This window comes from Anthonomus grandis, chromosome 9 (assembly GCF_022605725.1).
Source record: "Anthonomus grandis grandis chromosome 9, icAntGran1.3, whole genome shotgun sequence".
NCBI lineage: Eukaryota > Metazoa > Arthropoda > Insecta > Coleoptera > Curculionidae > Anthonomus > Anthonomus grandis.
Window position 1 is genome coordinate 25,722,312 of NC_065554.1, and position 18,275 is coordinate 25,740,586.

The 18,275-nt window shown below is 34.4% G+C and overlaps 1 protein-coding gene across 14 annotated transcripts in view; it reads right to left on the minus strand.

Annotated features, from left to right (window-relative positions):
• The window catches only part of LOC126740724 (coiled-coil domain-containing protein AGAP005037), a 196,606-nt gene that overhangs the window by 17,167 nt on the left and 161,164 nt on the right, over positions 1 to 18,275 (minus strand). For 6 of the 14 annotated variants that reach the window (XM_050446858.1, XM_050446865.1, XM_050446863.1 and 3 more), the window contains 12 exons: positions 18,085 to 18,211; positions 17,448 to 17,579; positions 12,732 to 12,840; positions 11,677 to 11,802; positions 11,514 to 11,623; positions 11,293 to 11,340; positions 10,907 to 10,963; positions 3,349 to 3,438; positions 3,096 to 3,158; positions 2,730 to 3,005; positions 322 to 538; positions 111 to 266 (listed from right to left, as the gene is read on the minus strand). In XM_050446858.1, the coding sequence (XP_050302815.1) occupies positions 111 to 266; positions 322 to 538; positions 2,730 to 3,005; positions 3,096 to 3,158; positions 3,349 to 3,438; positions 10,907 to 10,963; positions 11,293 to 11,340; positions 11,514 to 11,623; positions 11,677 to 11,802; positions 12,732 to 12,840; positions 17,448 to 17,579; positions 18,085 to 18,211 (1,511 nt within the window). The remainder of the gene's footprint in view (positions 1 to 110; positions 267 to 321; positions 539 to 2,729; positions 3,006 to 3,095; positions 3,159 to 3,348; positions 3,439 to 10,906; positions 10,964 to 11,292; positions 11,341 to 11,513; positions 11,624 to 11,676; positions 11,803 to 12,731; positions 12,841 to 17,447; positions 17,580 to 18,084; positions 18,212 to 18,275) is intronic. The other 8 variants (XM_050446868.1, XM_050446864.1, XM_050446861.1 and 5 more) reach the window with 8 other exon arrangements.

Consider the following 18,275-nt stretch of genomic DNA (forward strand, 5'->3'; position numbering starts at 1 on the left):
ATCCAGTTTTCTTTTAATATGTGACCCCCTTACCTACAAATCTATTTCGTTACTGCTGTTTTGGTCAGCAAATACTATTCAAAAATTAATTAAATACGAATACGACTTACCGTTTTAACGTAACCAACGTTCCCGTCAATTTCTTACATCTCCTCAATGCACTTTCCAACCTCTCGGGTTCCTCTTTCAAGAACTTCTCCTCGCGCATCATTTTGTCCATTTCGGTGGTCAATAGGGCTTTCATACTGTCTTGTAAACCTGGAAAACTGTATAGAACATTTAAAACAAACGGTTCCTAAAGAATCTCGGTCATCTTCTTACCGAAGCTTTAAATCCGCCACAGTTTTGGAACTTTTGCTCAAGATCAGCGCCATATTTTCAACGTCTGACATGTTCACTCTGGTTTTGCGGTTGATGACGTTACCTCGGAGTTCTTCGACGGTCGATTCCAGTTCTCCAAGGTCCTTTTCCAGGCGTAGCATCTCTTGTTTGTACAGGTCTTCTTCTCTGGTTAATCTTACACGTTCCTGATCCATTCCTGGAAAAATAATTGGAAAAATATGAACAGATGTCAAGAGTCTCTGGATACAGGAGATCAATTTATAATTACATTTTCAATATCAAGATTATGATTTTATTAACCGATTTTTTAGACAAATCAAGCAACAAAAGAGTTAGTCGGTCTATTGCTAGACATAGGCCTCCCATGAATATTTTCATCTCTCTCTATTCCGTACTACATTCATCAGATTCGTGTGAATAATCTTCAGATCTGCTATTGCAATGTTATTAATCCCTTGATTGGTTATTTGAATTTTTCATCTGCCATCGTTTATTTAGCCACGTTGTCTGCCCAATTCTTCTTCTTCTTGACTCTTCATAGCTTCACGTCTTCTTCTCACATCCACATTCGAAACCCTATCTGTCAGAGATAGACCAACTTGTTATTCAGTTCAACTTCTTTGGATGCTAGTTCCAGTTCCTTTAGTATCAATTTTGTTTTACCGAATTTGTCTTCAACTAATACCAATGGTCGATTATAGAGTCGATGAAGGCTTGGAGCATACTATGAAGCTTTCCTGTAGTCTTGAAAAATGAGCACCAAAGGATTTTTATTCTTTAAGCCTTTTTAAATAGGAATTTTCACTATGTGGAGGTGATCGGAGTTGGCATATAGATCGACAGAGGCCTTATCCATTTGATCAGATATTATAGTATTTCTTAGGCAAGCATTGCATAGTTTGCACAGTATTTTTCGTAGTACTAGTCCTCCTATTTCCACATTTTATATCATTGATGATCGCAATGAATTAATGGTTCACGTTTTTATTCGGTTCCATTATATTTGAAAAGTAACATTTCAAGATGATTCAGGGCATATTAAAGAAGTAAGATTCGGGAGAATTGCAAATAATCGACTTTTTATCTCTTTTGGGCATGAAAACCCATCTGAGAACCAGGAATCATTGACGATCGCAATGAATTGATGATTCGCGTCTGCATTCGGTCTAATTTCGGATGAAAAATAACATTTCAAAACGATTCAAGGCATCGAGAGGTGAGATGCGGTAGAAACCCTAAAATTCGACTTTTGACCCCTTTTTTGGCATGAAAACCCATTTGAGACCCAGGAATCATTGGTAATCGCAATGAATTCATGGTTCACGTCCGCACTCAGATCAATTACGTACGAAAAGTAACATTTCAAGATGATTCAAGGCATATAAGAGAGGTGAGATGCAGTAGAAACCCAAAAACCCAATTTTGACCTTTTTTTTGGCATGAAAACCCATTTGAGACCCAGGAATCATTGACGATCGCAATGAATTGATGGTTCACGTCTGCATTCGGTTTATTTACGGAGGAAAAGTAACATTTCAAGATGATTCAAGGCATATTAGAAAGGTGAGATGCGGTAGAAACCCAAAAATTCGTCTTTTGACCCCTTTTTTGGCATGAAAACCCATCGGAGATCCAGGAATCATTGACGATCGCAATGAATTGATAGTTCACGTTTGCATTCAGTTTAATTACGGAGGAAAAGTAACATTTCAAGACGATTCAAGGCATATTAGAGAGGTGAGATGCGGTAGAAACCCAAAAATTCGACTTTTGACCCTTTTTTTGGCATGAAAATCCATCTGAGACCCAGGAATCATTGACGATCGTAATGAATTGATGGTTCACGTCTGTATTCGGTTTAATTACCGACGAAAAGTAACATTTCAAGACGATTCAAGGCATATTAGAGAGGTGAGATGCGATAGAAACCCAAAAAAAACCACTTTTGACCCCTTTTAATGGCATGAAAACCCATCTGAGACCCAGGAATCATTGACGATCGCAAAGAATTGATGGTTCACGTCTGCATTCGGTTTAATTACGGAGGAAAAGTAATATTTCAAAATGATTCAAGGCATATAAGAGAGGTGAGATGCGGTAGAAACCCAAAAATTCCACTTTTGACCCCTTTTTTGGCATGAAAACCCATCTGAGACCCAGGAATCGTTAATAATCACAATGATTTGATGGTTCACGTCTACATTCGGATCAATTACGTACGAAAAGTAACATTTCAAGATGATTCAAGGCATATAAGAGAGGTGAGATGCGGTAGAAACCCAAAAAACCACTTTTGACCTCTTTTTTGGCATGAAAACCCATCTGAGACAACTGAATGAACTATTGACTACTACTGGCCTCACGACAAAAAACACTTTTTCCCATACCTGCTTGCCATACTTGTTCTCCACCAGCCAACAGCATCGCCCTAATTTTAATAAAAGTATCCCGGATGGTCTCCTTAACGGAGTGCGCCTGCGCCTGACTCATTCTGCGCAAGTTCCTCACTTCTGCGCGTAGATCTTTCGCCTTCTTCTGTAGACCCCGTAGCTGGTTGTACATCTCGGGCGTCAGCTGTAGATCACGGTAAATCCGGCTGTCGTATTGGCTGGGCGAGAGAGATGCCGGCTTGGGGGGCGGGGCTGGTTTAAGTCTGTCTCGCTCTGTAAAGAGAGTAAGAGAGTTTTGATGATGATTTAAAAAAAAAAGATTTTCATTTTAATGATTTATGATTTTAATTTTAATGGACTTACCCTGTGATGAGGTCCTGGGTAAGGTGGATGACTTGATAGCCGGTTTGGTTGGTTTTTGGTCCGCTAGGGTAAGCAAACATACCAGAAAAGGAACGCAACGTTAGTCCAAACAAAACTGAACACAATTAATATGGAACTTGTGCATGCAAAACAATGGTCTTTTGAAAAAAAAAATGTTTTAATTATATTAATATTTTTTTAATTACCAAAATGTATTATATAAGATATTTACAAATAAACGAGGATACACTACCTGCGTGTTGTGGACTATGTTGCTTAGGCGAGTTCATATCCGGTGGTTCGTCACTGAACGATACCGACTTCTCAAATGATACAGATTTATCTAGAAATGAGTTTTTTTCTGTTTGAATTTGCCAATGGTTAATAGTGAAATGGTTGGAAAAAAACCACAAGAAAACAAGCTGGGATTATAGTATGTTTACTTGTGCTTTTTTTGCCAAAACTATTTTAAAGGATTTTATTTACAAGAAGTAGTATTTACAGGAAATAATTTACACTAAAGAAATGTCATCTACGTTAGGCCCTATGTCTAATATGATCCTAGTAACAATATCCAAAGATTTTTTAAATTTTATGTTAATATAAAATATGTTACAATTTCTTGAAGATCCAGATATAGAAAAAAGCGAAAATAGGAAAAATGTTTATTGTATCAAACGATTTTCGACCAGCTGCAAGAAAAGAGAAAAGCCACGAGAAAGAATTACAGTGCGAAATTGAAATACTGAAACAATTAGTTATCAAGGATCAGTACCAACAAAAAATAGAAGAAGCATGCAGAGAAATACATTTGAAGAACCCTGATGAGTAAATTAAGAACCCGACAAAGAATTTTTTGGTGAGAAACAAAATACAAAAAAGACGGTGTGGTTCGATACAGATAATAAAAAATCCATCGGATGAAAACAGAAATAAGTTCTATAATCTAGGAAAAATTACGAAAAAAAAGAAAAGAGAATGTCGAAAGGGACAATTACATGAAGTGAAAAGAGTAGGAAAATTTTACAGTAAATGAACATACATAAAAAAGGATTTCACCCAAGAACCTCCATGATAAAAAGTAACGATGGTGAACTTGAGCAACCAGGAGATTTGCATAATAAATACATTACAAAGATTTACAAAATAAATACATGCATGCATGCATGTATTTATTTTGTTTGTATATTTATTTATTTTTATTTTTTTATTTTTTGTGTTTTGTTTTGTTTTGTTTTTATATGTTTTTTTTATTAGCTTTGTCTACAAAATTTTGTAATTTTTTGACAATAAAGCATATGATTGATTGATTGATTGATTGATTTTTAATACCTGAAAAGAATACTTTAGTCCCTACTTAAGATAGTTAAAGCAAGATAGCTAGAACAGCAGTAGTTATAAACCAAATAATATCGTATGCAGAAGAAATAGTTGGAGATTATCAAAGTGGATTTAGAAAGAAACGGTCCACAACAGACCAGCTATTTATGTGAAGATAGCTGCTGGGAATTTGATAGAGATTTACACAATCTATTCGTTTCATTTAGATCTTTAGAGCAAACTTATGGTGACCACGAGAAGAACTTTGAGTCTTTTTTGGGAGAACCGTTAAGAATATTAAAAATTTGAAAAAAATTTGCGAGAACAAGGGTTATTTGTCTAGCGTATCTAAAAATTAATGCAAAATTAGCATTCAGAAGATCCAGACAGTAGCGTAGAATTAAAAGGGTAATATGTTCAGAAAAACATTACTGCCTGAAACATGCAATTAAGAAGTAACGTAACATGTACTTACGAAAGTCTGGATAGACATCTACTTCAGGTTTTTAATCTAATTTTCTTAAACGAATTATGAAACTGTTTGCATGCTTTTTTTTAAATTCATCACCTACATTAGAAATTTGCTTAAAACCAATTAATTTAACAGTCATAAATATTGCATGCATAATTATCATGACCAAATCCAATAGAATCATAAATTCAAAAGCAAAATTTTCCATTTTATTTAGGATGTAGTTAAAACAACTGTATTTTAAATTGTTTAGTCATAAAAGTTCAAATTATTTTTAATGGGCATACAATAATTGTACGTTTGTGTTTCTAATTTATTTTAGTTTATTTATTAAAAATCACCATTTTATGTATTTTTTAGTTGTTATCGAAAAATCATGCATCAGTACGAATGCAGTTTTGAAGTTAGATACGCGTGCAAACTGTTCTGAAAATACCCTTTTATTGATCAAGTATTGCCAAGAAACTCGTATAGGTCTTTAAATTTTGTTAGGTATGAGTGAAGTTTAATTTCCTCCCAATCTAATGCAGCAGTAAACGATTTAAGCTTAGAAGAATTGCCATTTTTCCCTAAGGAAAACTAAAACTGTATATACATAAGTAAACCAAAGTCAGTTATTACATATTTTACATTAGTATTAAACTAATGAAATTTTAATATACTGGCACTGCCAAGTAAAGTAATGAAACCAGGATATAGGAAATAGTGGGAAAAGTTGAATTATCATTAATATATCCCTATCTAAGTCTGGGTATGAGAAGGGGATGGTAACAAAGTGACATTTTTCTTTTATAAATAGAACAGTTATGCCCGAAAAACCCTACTTCCAGACAGCATTATCATTATGAATAAAATGAAACCATGATATAGAAACTAGAGCCGCCATAAGTCCGGGAAAAATTCATTTAAAATTCAGGGGTATGTTAAAAAAAAACGCTCGGACACGTCGATTTTTATTTTTAACTGCGGGTTGTCTTATTATAATTTTATGTATACAGGGTGGTCCAAAAATAAATTACGACCATCAACTTCAATTTTTGAAATGGAAATACCTATTTTTTATTCTGCATTCTTAAAGAACAGAAAATTCTAGACATATTTCATGTACAATGTCCTATACCTATCTTCATTTGTTTTTGAGTTATTGACAGTTGAAGATCGGCATATTTGCACTTTTGACATGTTATAAAATCCAAACGGTTAGATATAGACAAATGCGGTTTGCACTTTAAATCGAAGCTTTTTTAAAACCATCTGTTGACACTAGCTAGTAAGTGTCAACAGGTACTGAGAAATTTACGGTTGAATTACTAAAAAAACATTCAAAATATTAATGTATTTAATCAAAAGTATTGTATAAACGTTGAACAAAAAGAAACTATCCTAATCTAGACCGAATTAAATGTTCAAATTGAGCCCCATTAACTTCTTGACAGTAAGCGAGCCTTGATTTGAATTCTCTCAGAACGTTGCGTATCGTTTCTTGAGGTATTCGTTGAATCTCATTTCTTATATTATTTCTCAATTCTTCTAAATTGTTGGGTTTATTTACATACACTCTATGCTTTAAATAACCCCACAAAAAGAAGTCCAAAGGAGTCAAGTCGGGGGACCTAGCAGGCCACTCCAATTGATCTCTTCGCCCAATCCATCGACCCGGAAATACCTCACTTAAATATTGGCGCACGGCTCTGCTGAAGTGTGGCGGCGCGCCATCTTGCTGGAACCAAATTGAAGCTTCTGGAATATTGGGATTATTTGCATTTGGAAACATCAAACATAAAGCGGGAATCAGTTCGTTCCTTAAGAATTCCAAATAACGTTGACTTGTTAAGGTACCTTCGAAGAAAAATGGACCTATGACTCTGTCATTGATAATGCCGGCCCAAACATTCACAGATTGAGGATATTGGGTATGAGCTTTAATCACCCAATTTGGATTGGAGAAAGACCAGTAACGGCAGTTCTGTCTGTTCACTGAACCATTGAGGCAGAAGGTCGACTCGTCAGAAAAAATTATTCTACGAGTAAAAAGACGGTCGTTATGGCAGACATTCATTATAGTTTCGCAAAACTCTAATCGACGATCTGTATCATCTTCGTTAAGTTCGTGGATTAATTTTAATTTATAGGGATGATATTTTGCCTTTTTCAAAATCCTTCTTAAAGATGTTTTTCCAACATCGTTATCTAGTGCTGCCTGTCTAGTTGGTATATGAGGATTTTCTTCAATGGACAAAACAACATTTAACTTCTTTTCCTCAGAAATTGAGGGACGACCCGATCTGGGTCGATCTCTGACGTGACCTAATTCCCTAAATTTTCTTTCTAGTTTGCTAACGGTAGACTGAGATATTGTCTTATCAGGATACTTGGTATTAAACATTTCACAAGCCTGGTGTTGGGTCCTAATGCGATCACCACATCCTATCATAATTAGTATTTCTATTCTCTCAATTTCACTTAACTTATTCATCTTTTCAAGCAATATGAAATTTTACAATAAACCAGGATAAGACTGCTTGATACCTGTCACTTCAAAAATTGATGACAACATCATTGCAACAATGGATGAATAAACACAAAAAACAAGGTTACCTTAGTAAGGTTGTTACATAGTTGCATGAATTATTGTATGTTCAGAAATTCAACCGTAAATTTCTCAGTACCTGTTGACACTAGCTAATTAGTGTCAACAGGTACTGAGAAATTTACGGTTGAATTTTCAAATTCGAGCCACATCATTGGGATTTCGGAAACGGTAAGAGATACAGGGTCGGTTAAATTGGGGCAAAGTTGCGTATTCTTATGCTTAACAAAATGCCGTTTTAAAATTTAAAAAATTCCGACTACGTACGAAGTTATTCGGAAAATACCGAAATTTTGGAAAATCGTTTTTATTTTTTTGTGAGGTTATTTGAAAACATATTTTAAAATAATTGACACTTTATTATTGTCACTTTTTCTCCTCTACCAGATTGCGTCGTTTAATAATAAATATAATTTATAATTTATAAATAATATAATTTAAAATCCGACGTTTCGTCTTTTGGCAACCATCATCAACTTTATTTTTTTAAATACGGCCCTGGAATTTTTTTTACTCATTTTAATTCCCCTTTTTATTCTTAGAGAAATGACATATCACATAGTTTAATTTTCCAATATTTTGAGGTCAAAAATTTACTTTTATTAAAAAAAAGTTAATACTGTCCTGTTGTTTGAAATAAAAAATAATAATTTATCTTAACACTATCATTTATTGAATAAATGTTTTTGACGAAATTTTTTAATTATTAGCATGGTAAAAATAGTATAAATTTGATATATTATACTAAATTTTAACAATAACAATAGTAACAACTATAATTTATTACTAATTTGTATGTTGAACAACACAAACTAAAAATAATAGAACTTAATGCGAAAAAATGCAATATTTTAAGTTTAAAGTAAATATTTAAATAGTTGACCCTGCACCTCAATACACTTCTGTATCCTTCTACGTAAATTTCCAGACACTGCCCGCTGGATAATCCTGGCTCGTATACCCCTTAATTCTGTCAATAAATTTGCACGTAAAATGTTTATATCATTTGGGGTGTTCTTAAATAGTCTGTTCTTTAAATAGCCCCAAAGAAAATAATCCAACGGGGAAAGATCGGGACTTCTAGCTGGCCAGCGCACCACCCCTTGATTTCCAATCCACTGATTAGGAAAATTATGATTTAAAAATCGTGTGACATTCCTTCCATTAAGGGGTGGTGCACCATCCTGCTGCCACCACAAATCGCGGATAATATCAAGAGGTTCATTTTCAAGAACATCGAATATATTTGGCAGAATTAAATCTAAATAGCGCTCAGCAGTTAAATTACCGTCGTATATAATAGGTCCCAAAATTCGATTCCTGTAAACCACCCAAACATTGAAAGAATTATGGCCCTGTCTTCTTACTTCGCGGTTTTGTCTCGGATTTTCGACTGAATAAAAATGTTCATTATTCCGATTAAATAGCCCGTTGGTCGAAAAGTTACATTCATCTGTCCAAATTATTTTGTTTAAAAAGTCTTCATCATCTTGCAGTTTTTCGTTCAACCAATTGCAAAACTGAAGCCTTCTATCGGTATCTACATGCCTAAGTTCTTGACTGATATGAAGTTTATAGGGGCGATAGCGATTTTTTCTCAATACTCTGTGGATACGGGTACTCTGTGGTACGGGCATATTCAATTCACGGAAAAATTGTCTGGTTGAACCTTGCGGATTTTGGGTAACCTTTAACGAAAGCTATCTGATAAAAAGTTATTGTGAAAGTATACCGTTGTAAAACTTACAGCATTAATAATCGCCTGCTCGGTTTCAGGATGCACTCGAGTCCCATACATATTTCGAGGTTTAGTGAAACTTCCATAGAGGCTAAGGTTCCTGTCCAAAGCTCCGAAATACGTATAATTAGGTTGGGGGCGCTCTGGATATTGCTCCAGATATTGTTGGCAGGAGCCAACAATATCTGGAGCAATATCGAAAAAGCCAAATGTCAAACAGATATAAACAATTAATGACAGATGGTCGTCCATTTTTTTCTAATTCACAGCCATCTTTGCTAATAAGAATTTTCAAGTTATTCAGCCGGAGACTTAGACATCAGGCCTGCAGAAAAATTTGTGAAAATATAATATAATATAACATATTAGCAATATTTTTACAATGTTATTGATTGAAAAACAACATCAAGACAATTTTTATTTCAAACAACAGGACAGTATTAACTTTTTTTTAATAAAAGTAAATTTTTGACATCAAAATATTGGAAAATTAAACTTTGTGATATGTCATTTCTCTAAGAATAAAAAGGGGAATTAAAATGAGTAAAAAAAAATCCAGGGCCGTATTTAAAAAAATAAAGTTGATGATGGTTGCCAAAAGACGAAACGTCGGATTTTAAATTTGACGACGCCATCTGATAGAGGAGAAAAAGTGACAATAATAAAGTGTCAATTATTTTAAAATATGTTTTCAAATAACCTCACAAAAAAATAAAAACGATTTTCCAAAATTTCGGTATTTTCCGAATAACTTCGTACGTAGTCGGAATTTTTTAAATTTTAAAACGGCATTTTGTTAAGCATAAGAATACGCAACTTTGCCCCAATTTAACCGACCCTGTATCTCTTACCGTTTCCGAAATCCCAATGATGTGGCTCGAATTTGAAACACCCGGTATATACCTATCTAAGTTTGGGAATTAGAAGAGGATAGTAACAAAGTAATATTTTTCTTTTATAATTAGACCAATTATGCCTGAAAAACACTATTTCCAGACAATCCAGAGAGTATTAATAAAGTGAAACCATAATCCAGAAAATATAGGGAAGTTGAATTCTCATGAGAAAAAAAAATACGTATCCAGTTATTTATTGACATATGTCTGAATGAGGAACGCTCAAAAAATAGAGATGATGCAACGAAACATATTCTATATCGGAAATTGAACTAAATCTTAGAAACTATAATTTCTATGTTATTGCGAGTAGTCCCAGTTAACTCAGAATTAACCCAGTTAAATAGAAACCAATGGAACAATGAAAATAGAGCCCACAGTTCTTTAGCAACCGTCTTTCAAAGTTTAGGGCTTTTCAATTCACAGGTCAAATTTTTTTTGAAAATTAAATTAACTACACTCATTTTATAGATCATGGAAACATCGGGTTACGACGGGATTCTAAAAAATCTGCCGCAATATTATAACAGTTAAACCCTTAAAAACTACCTTCAGATAAAACCTTTTGGATCATTCTATTATAAGAACGATGACATTAATGTATAAACCCCAATTAAAAAAAAACCCTACTCTAAAAAGGTACTTTTCATAATTTTTTCTATAAGTATGTGAAACAAAATCCGATTTCAAGAAAACCGAAACGAACAAAGGCACAAGCATTAATTAAATTATCAATAAACAACCAACAATTCCACGATGCAAACATGACAAGCAGGACAGGCATTATTAACTTACGACAACCCGATTTGCCCAATTTCGGGGCCTTTCCCTCTGTTCGCAAGTAGGTGTCATCTGCCAAAAACATTAAGAAATTCTCGTGTTAACTTGGATATAATTTTGACCCAGGTGTTTTTTTTGCCAATTATCGTGTGTCTTTATTAATTCTCTTAAATTATAAGCATGCCCTATGAACCTCTGTTAGATGATTATGGAATGGTATAGGAGCTAACCCAAAAAAAAAGACCAGTGCATGGCGTACATGGCGCCATCTAAAAGTGATGCTTTAAAAATTAAATTAATAATGTCACTAAATCTAAGAAGATAACCGTTTCAATTAAAATACTGCGGGTTAGCTCCTACACCAAGATGATAAACCAAAAAGAAAAAAACGAAATACAAACCTGGTAGGGACGTCGAGCTGGAGCTGGAGTTTTTGTCAAAATCATCCCCTAGGCAACACAAAAAACAAAAGAATGAATGGCGAAATATGTTCGATTTTCAATGTCTTCTTTCAATTTAAAACAACGAGTAACTCCTAACGACATCTAACACTCTAATGATATCATATTAGTGCAAAAATGACAAGGCCACACTGATTTACCAAAGATTTAGACATTTTTACCTCTATATCCGTCTCTGCCGGGTATTTGTAGGGTGCTGGGTTGCGTAAGGGCTTTCTGCACTAACCCCGTGAGGTTCGCCAGTTGTCTTTCCATATTTTCCACCCTTAACCTATAAATAAGCGGGAGCAATTAAGTTTGTTTAGATTTCAAAGAAGTTTTTACCTGGTGGCGTCGTAGGGTACACCAGCAGGGGCAGGAAAACCTGATCTGGGCGCGGTTCTGGGTGGCGCCCCAGGGGCTACTTTTACCCCATAAAGAGAGTAGGATTCATCTAGAAGTTCTGTGTCACTAGAAATGATTTTTTTCAGTATGAGTTAGAAGGAGACGTTTCTGTTTTTGTGATGAGATCCTTTAAGGGGCAATACAGTCATTTTTATTCGTTAATTTTAGTTTCTTTTTTTGAGACCAAAATTGGGTCCTAAGAATTATTTTTCTTTACAAATATGATAGTTATGACCTTGCAGATGGTTTTATTTGGATGCAAAAGGATGAAGGTACAAAAAAACGTTGGAATTATGAAGATAAAGTCCATGGGCGACTAAAAATCAATTAAAGTTTGAGATTTTTCGGGTATCTCTAACCATGGATTTTTTCCTTGGATAGCAAACTATCTATAGCCATGGCATGCTGTATCCCATACATCACGAAGATACCAAAGTTATGATGAGGAAATAGATAAAGCAGAAGAAGAAGAGGAAAAAGAGGAAGAAGAAGGAGAAGAGAAAGAAAAAGAAGAAAATTAAAAAAAGGAGTGAACATTTCGTATGATTTTTGTGTATAAGCAAATACTTTGAAATTCTCGTTTAAGTCTTTGGAGTCGAAAGAAATGTTAATTAAAAAAACAGAGAAGTCGTTATTTCTCCTAACTTTAAGAAAAAGAATACATTAGCATCAAAGTTCAGTATTTTCCTCATTTTATCTGTAGCCCATTTTAAAGTGAAGTAATTTGATCTGATTGTCGTAGAAAGTCATGCAACGCAAAAGTTAAATAAAAGAGAATTAAGCAGATAAAAACGAAAAGAAGCAAAACAAAATAAGACGAGGAAAAAGAGGAAGAAAAGGATAACCTAAACGACATTATCCAAAGTGTCCAAATTAAAATGTCGTCTAAACGTCTTTTAACTGGAGCCAGATTTATTTAAATTGAATTACTTTACTGACCTAAATCACATCAAACATTTCAAGCTTTTCCGTTTCAAATTCCACTGGAACCTTACCTGATTTCCTCGTCAATCACTGGTGTAATAGATCCAGATCTAGTACCGTACTGACTATAATAAGGATCTTCATACCTGGATCCTCGTTCTGGTGAAGACATGTAGCCATCTAAAAAATATTATTTATAATTCTTAAGTTTTTCTTAAGAATTTCAATTGATGGCTAACTAAGTGTAGCATAACCTCTATTCTACAAGACTGCTACTGTGGAAAGGGTTTACAGCCAATATGTAAATGTATAAAAAATTATTAAATTTACTGTGCATGAACATTTACTGTGGTGAGGGTAGCGATACACGTATCAAGAATCTACTGGATTTGAAGGTAATTTGGTGGTTTTATTAAAATCTTGGTTAATACCTGAAACTTCACCCCCACCGCAAGTTTTGTTAATTTTTTTAATGTTAGTCTGGTCCGGTTAAGTGTATTAGTTGCCCAATCAATAAAGTTCTTGCAGCCAAATGGTGTCTTTAACTGCCTGTCAACGTGTTAGTCAATTTTGCATAAATTATTGCGAAAGTTCAATACGTTCAATATTTTTTTGCCCACGTAAGATGCAAAAGTCTGTTTAGTGGATAAAAGTGTTAAACGTTTAATGCAAAGGTCGCTTTCTGCTTGAGAGCATAAAAATTATTCCAAATTTCAGATATTTTAATAATTTTTTTTAATAAATCATTTTGAAAATGTATTTCTTATTGGGTCATGATAGACACAACAATTATCCAATTATGATCCTCCATACTTTTGAAAAGAAGAGAAGATGTCATGGTCTAAATTGACGCAACTCCAAAATTAGTATTTTCAGAGCATTTCTTTGTATAATTTATCCTTGACGTCTAAAGACTACAAAGAAAGTCACAGGATACCAAATCAGGACTGTACACAGAAGCAATCTTCCAACAATTCAAGGTTTTCACTGACCGTAACTTATATGGAGACCAAGAAGGTCTCGCCTATTCTTAGTCTGCATCTTTTGATGACTCATTGCAAACAAATCAAGTACTATTCAGAATTGGGCAGTCTACGTTGCTCTAATACCACCGCTGTCACTACAAGACTAGTAATGCTGGTTTTGGCTCGTTTATTGAAGCCTATTGCTGTCTCATATACATTGAAGCATTATTTATTATCAACAAGTATTTTACAAAAGCTTTGATGCATCTTAGATGTATTTTCTTGTACACATTAGCCTATGGAGACCAACATGAACAAATGTTCATGCAGTATGCCTTCTACCACGATCTTACTTTATTAGCTCCAGGCACATCATCAACATTTTCGGGCATAACGACCAAATGTGAATAACTTTCATGGAATTCGTCCTGGAAAATCTCAAAGTTGGACTCAAATGACAATAAGTTCTGCAAATGATCTGTAATATTACGTTTGCAATGAAAACTTCATATGGCAAAGAACCAACGTTAACAAGCATGGATGTTGATTATCGTATGGTTTTTATTTAAATTGAATAAGCTTAACCTAAATTAGTGCAATTCGTGCGACAGTATAAATTTGCTATTTTATATGTTTAGTTTTTAGAGAATTTTAGGTTTTATTTTATATTATTAAACTGCATTTCACTTTATACTTTTTCTATGTTTAAATAAAGAAAAAACTTAAAATATGATACTATTAGCTTTCCAATTGCAGTTCTTATGATATTAATATGTAGGATATTATAATTTAAATAGAATTTTGGATTTTTCATACTCTTTGTTCTATTTAGAAGTTTAGACAAATTTATTATTTTCAAACTTTTTTTATTATTAAACTAATTATTTATTACAGTTTTTGGTACACAAACAGAACATGTCCCAGACTATTATTATTATTGTTATGTTGCAATTTGTATTGTATTATAAATTAACAATGTTAATTATATATTGTATTAGAATACTTGAAATCTTCTATTTTTCTTTTCGAGATGATTAAATAATATATTTGTGTGTAGGGGAGACCAGGGTACGTTGAAACAGTAGCCGAATTTTAAGTCGGCGTTACTCGGCAAATCTCGTATTGCGTATACAAGCAGGCCTTGGGGCCTCTCAGTCAACCACCAACTTTCGAAGAATGCGTACGTTCTGTTTGAAATTTGAAGTGCAGTTTAGGAAAATTGTGACGTCAAAGTAAAATTTGAAGATAGGAATATAATTTGAATATATTCTTGCATGTATTCCCATTTGTTTAACTTAAGTTGAGGTACTGTTTGTTAGGGTATATAGTTGCACTTTTACAGTGTTGCCGATTATTACAACTTTTAGTTTTTTGATCTGCTGGGCTAAGTTGAAACACTTAGCTCGGGGCAAATTGTAACGTGTTACAACTTACCTCAAAAATTGCAACGGTTAAGATTTTTATTGTTTAATTTTAGCATGAGAAACTATAAGAAGAAAACAAGTAGGGGCGAGACATCCAAAGAAGATATGGAGGAAGCTATAACCAGAGTTTTAAATAATGAATCCATTCGATCAGTAGCAAAAGATCTTAAAATTTGTCATGTAACACTTAGCAGATATGTTAAGAAAATTAAAGAGAAAAACGATGATAATAGTATTACACATGTCTCATTAGAAAAGTTTGGGTATAGTAAACACAAACAAATATTTACAGATGCCCAAATGAATGAACTTAAGCTTTATATTAAGCGGTGCGCAAAAATTTATTTTGGTCTCTCTCCAAAAGAGGTAAGAAAATTAGCTGATGATTGTGCTATGGCATTTAAAGTTAAAGTGCCTGAGTCATGGTCTAAAAATAAGACAGCGGGCGAAGATTGGCTAACGAATTTTCTTAAAAAACATCCTAATTTATCCATTCAAGTTCCCGAGGCAACCAGTATTGGACGTGTGACAAACTTTAATAAGACAAATGTTGATTTGTTTTATGACAAACTTTCAATTTACTCTATCTGACGTATGGAATCTGGATGAAACTGGGCTGACTACAGTTCAAAGGCTAGGAAAACTTATAGCCAAAAACGGCACAAAACAAATTGGGGGTGTAAGATCCAGTGAAAGAGGGGTTCTAGTAACTCTATGCATTGCAGTAAGCGCTATTGGTAACCACGTCCCGCCGATGTTTCTATTTCCTCGAAAGCGCTTTCAGAATCACTTTATTCGAGATGGTCCGCCAGGGAGCATTGGAGCTGACAATGGATCAGGTTGGATGACTGTTGATGACTTTTTTATATTTATTCAACACTTTATTTCACATGTTCGGCCTTCTACCGAAAAACCCATCCTACTACTACTGAATAACCATGAATCTCACGTGGCATATAAAACTCTTAAATTTGCCAGAGAAAATGGAGTTGTGTTATTATCATTTCCACTTCATTGTTCCTATCGCTTCCAGCCTCTTGGCCGGTCAGTTTATGGTCCCTTAAAAAATATATGATGTCCCAACAAGACTCCTGGATGCGTAATCATCCTGGAAAATCCATGACAATATATGATATTCCAGGACTTGCTCGTGAGGCACTTTCACAAAATAACATTACCAAAGGCTTTCAATGTACTGGAATTGAACCATTTAACAGGAACATTTTTGGGGAAGATGATTTTTTGCCTTCTAGTGTAACTGATCGACCGTACGTACAAGAAGACCATCAACATGAAAAAGTGCCTTAGGAAATCAAAGTTATTTACCCACCAATCCTCCGACTGAAGCTCTTCATCTGGCTGGTTTAACACCTGCAATTGAAGACTTGCCTTTTACCTCTCATGCTGTACCATCTAATCACGTTTCCTGTGAAATTACTTCGATGCTGAGTTTTTCTCTAGCAGCAGTGAGACCATTTCCAAAGTCTGCGCCAAAAAAACAAACAACTAGATGCCGGAAAAAACGAAAGTCTGCTGTTTTAACTGAAACGCCCGAACTGGAGGCTTTAAAGTCGGAAACTAAAGCAAAGCATGTGAAAAAAGGGAAAGCATTTGCGCCAAAGGTTAAAGCAGCTAAAAGAAAGGTTCTTCAGTCTTCTGACGATTATTCTGATGAAGACGATACAATTTGCATTGTTTGCTGCGAGAAATTTTCTAATAGCAAACCAGGAGAAGGATGGATTCAATGCAAAACATGTAAGCAGTGGGCACACGATGAGTGCACTCCCGGTGATCTCGGATTCTATATATGTCATCACTGTGACTTAGACGACGAATAAAATGTTTGTGTTGGTTCTACAAATGCATATTTTGAACTTTATCTTTATTTGAGTTATGTTTTTTCTTATTACGTTAAAAAGCTATTAATTTAAGAAGATTATATTATGGAAATTTTGTTAGAATTTTATTTTTGTTTTCTTTTGTTAAACTATTACATGCCTTTTTATGTTTATTTTGTAGCTATTTTCATTTGATGACACCTTCTTTCAAATCTGATTGGTTAGAGGGTTTGCCCTACAAATGTCAAAATTAGTTCGAATTATTTCATCTTCAACAGAGGGCCAAAATTTATTCGCGTTAACAAGGCAACCCGCACTTCTCTATATATTTCTGTGCTTTTGTGACTATCACCAGAGAAATCATAACATCGTATCTTACACTTCCATTACATCTCTTATATCTGTCGTAAAAAACAAATAGAACAAACACCACACACTGGTTCATAATGCCTTAAAACCGAGGTGTGTTTAATGCTTTTTTTTGCAAAATTGACTAACAACGTGACCGTCAAATGGTAGATTTGTGGGCTTGCTAGTGAAATATGAAGACCAAAACACACCTGGAATATAATGGGGGTTGGTGGGCCTTTGGAAGGGGACAAACCGCTCCGGTGGACGGGGGGCTCCGTCAGCGGAGCTCGACCTGCTCCCCGCGCCTGCGCTGTAGACGCGCTGCGGTTTGGCCGGAGCACCTTTTTTGAAATTTTTTATTTTTTACGTTTAGTTAAATTGACGAAAAATACCGAAGGTCATTCGTTAAAAAAAGCTGATTTATTGCTTCGGGACGGGTTTGATGAAAAGGTGACCCAGTAAAAAGAATGATACCATCAGACTTACGTAGTGTGTTGCATTTTGTGGTTGTTTTTTTTTTAGGTGATAAGTCCTTTCTCTTTAAATAACTTATGAGCAGGTTCTTTAATGGGCGTGTAAAAAAGCTTTCGCTGCTTTGTGTTTTAAATATGAAATCATCACACCTGACTGTTTATTAAAGTGACGTTCGGTATTTTTCCGCTATAATACTAGATAAAAAAGAACTATTCTACCAAACACTGCAACAAACATACAAAATTTTATTAAAGCATGTGAGAGGAAATTTAAATGGTTTCTGAAACGTTACAATAAACTTGACAGGCCTATGTACAAAAAGTCATATTATTTGAAATAATTCGATTAGTAAAAAACAAGACTATTTATTACCAGTGGGTAAGGACTTAAGTCTCTCGGGTGGTATGGTGGATACTGCTGGTGAGTAGGCTCTGAGAAAGGGTGTTCCCCTGGGAAGACTCGTGGTGGAACCCATGTAGTACGGTGCTTTTCCTCCAACCTAAAAAGAGAGATTTAAATGTTATTAATTTTTCTTACAGTACGATGTATGAAAAGTACTATTT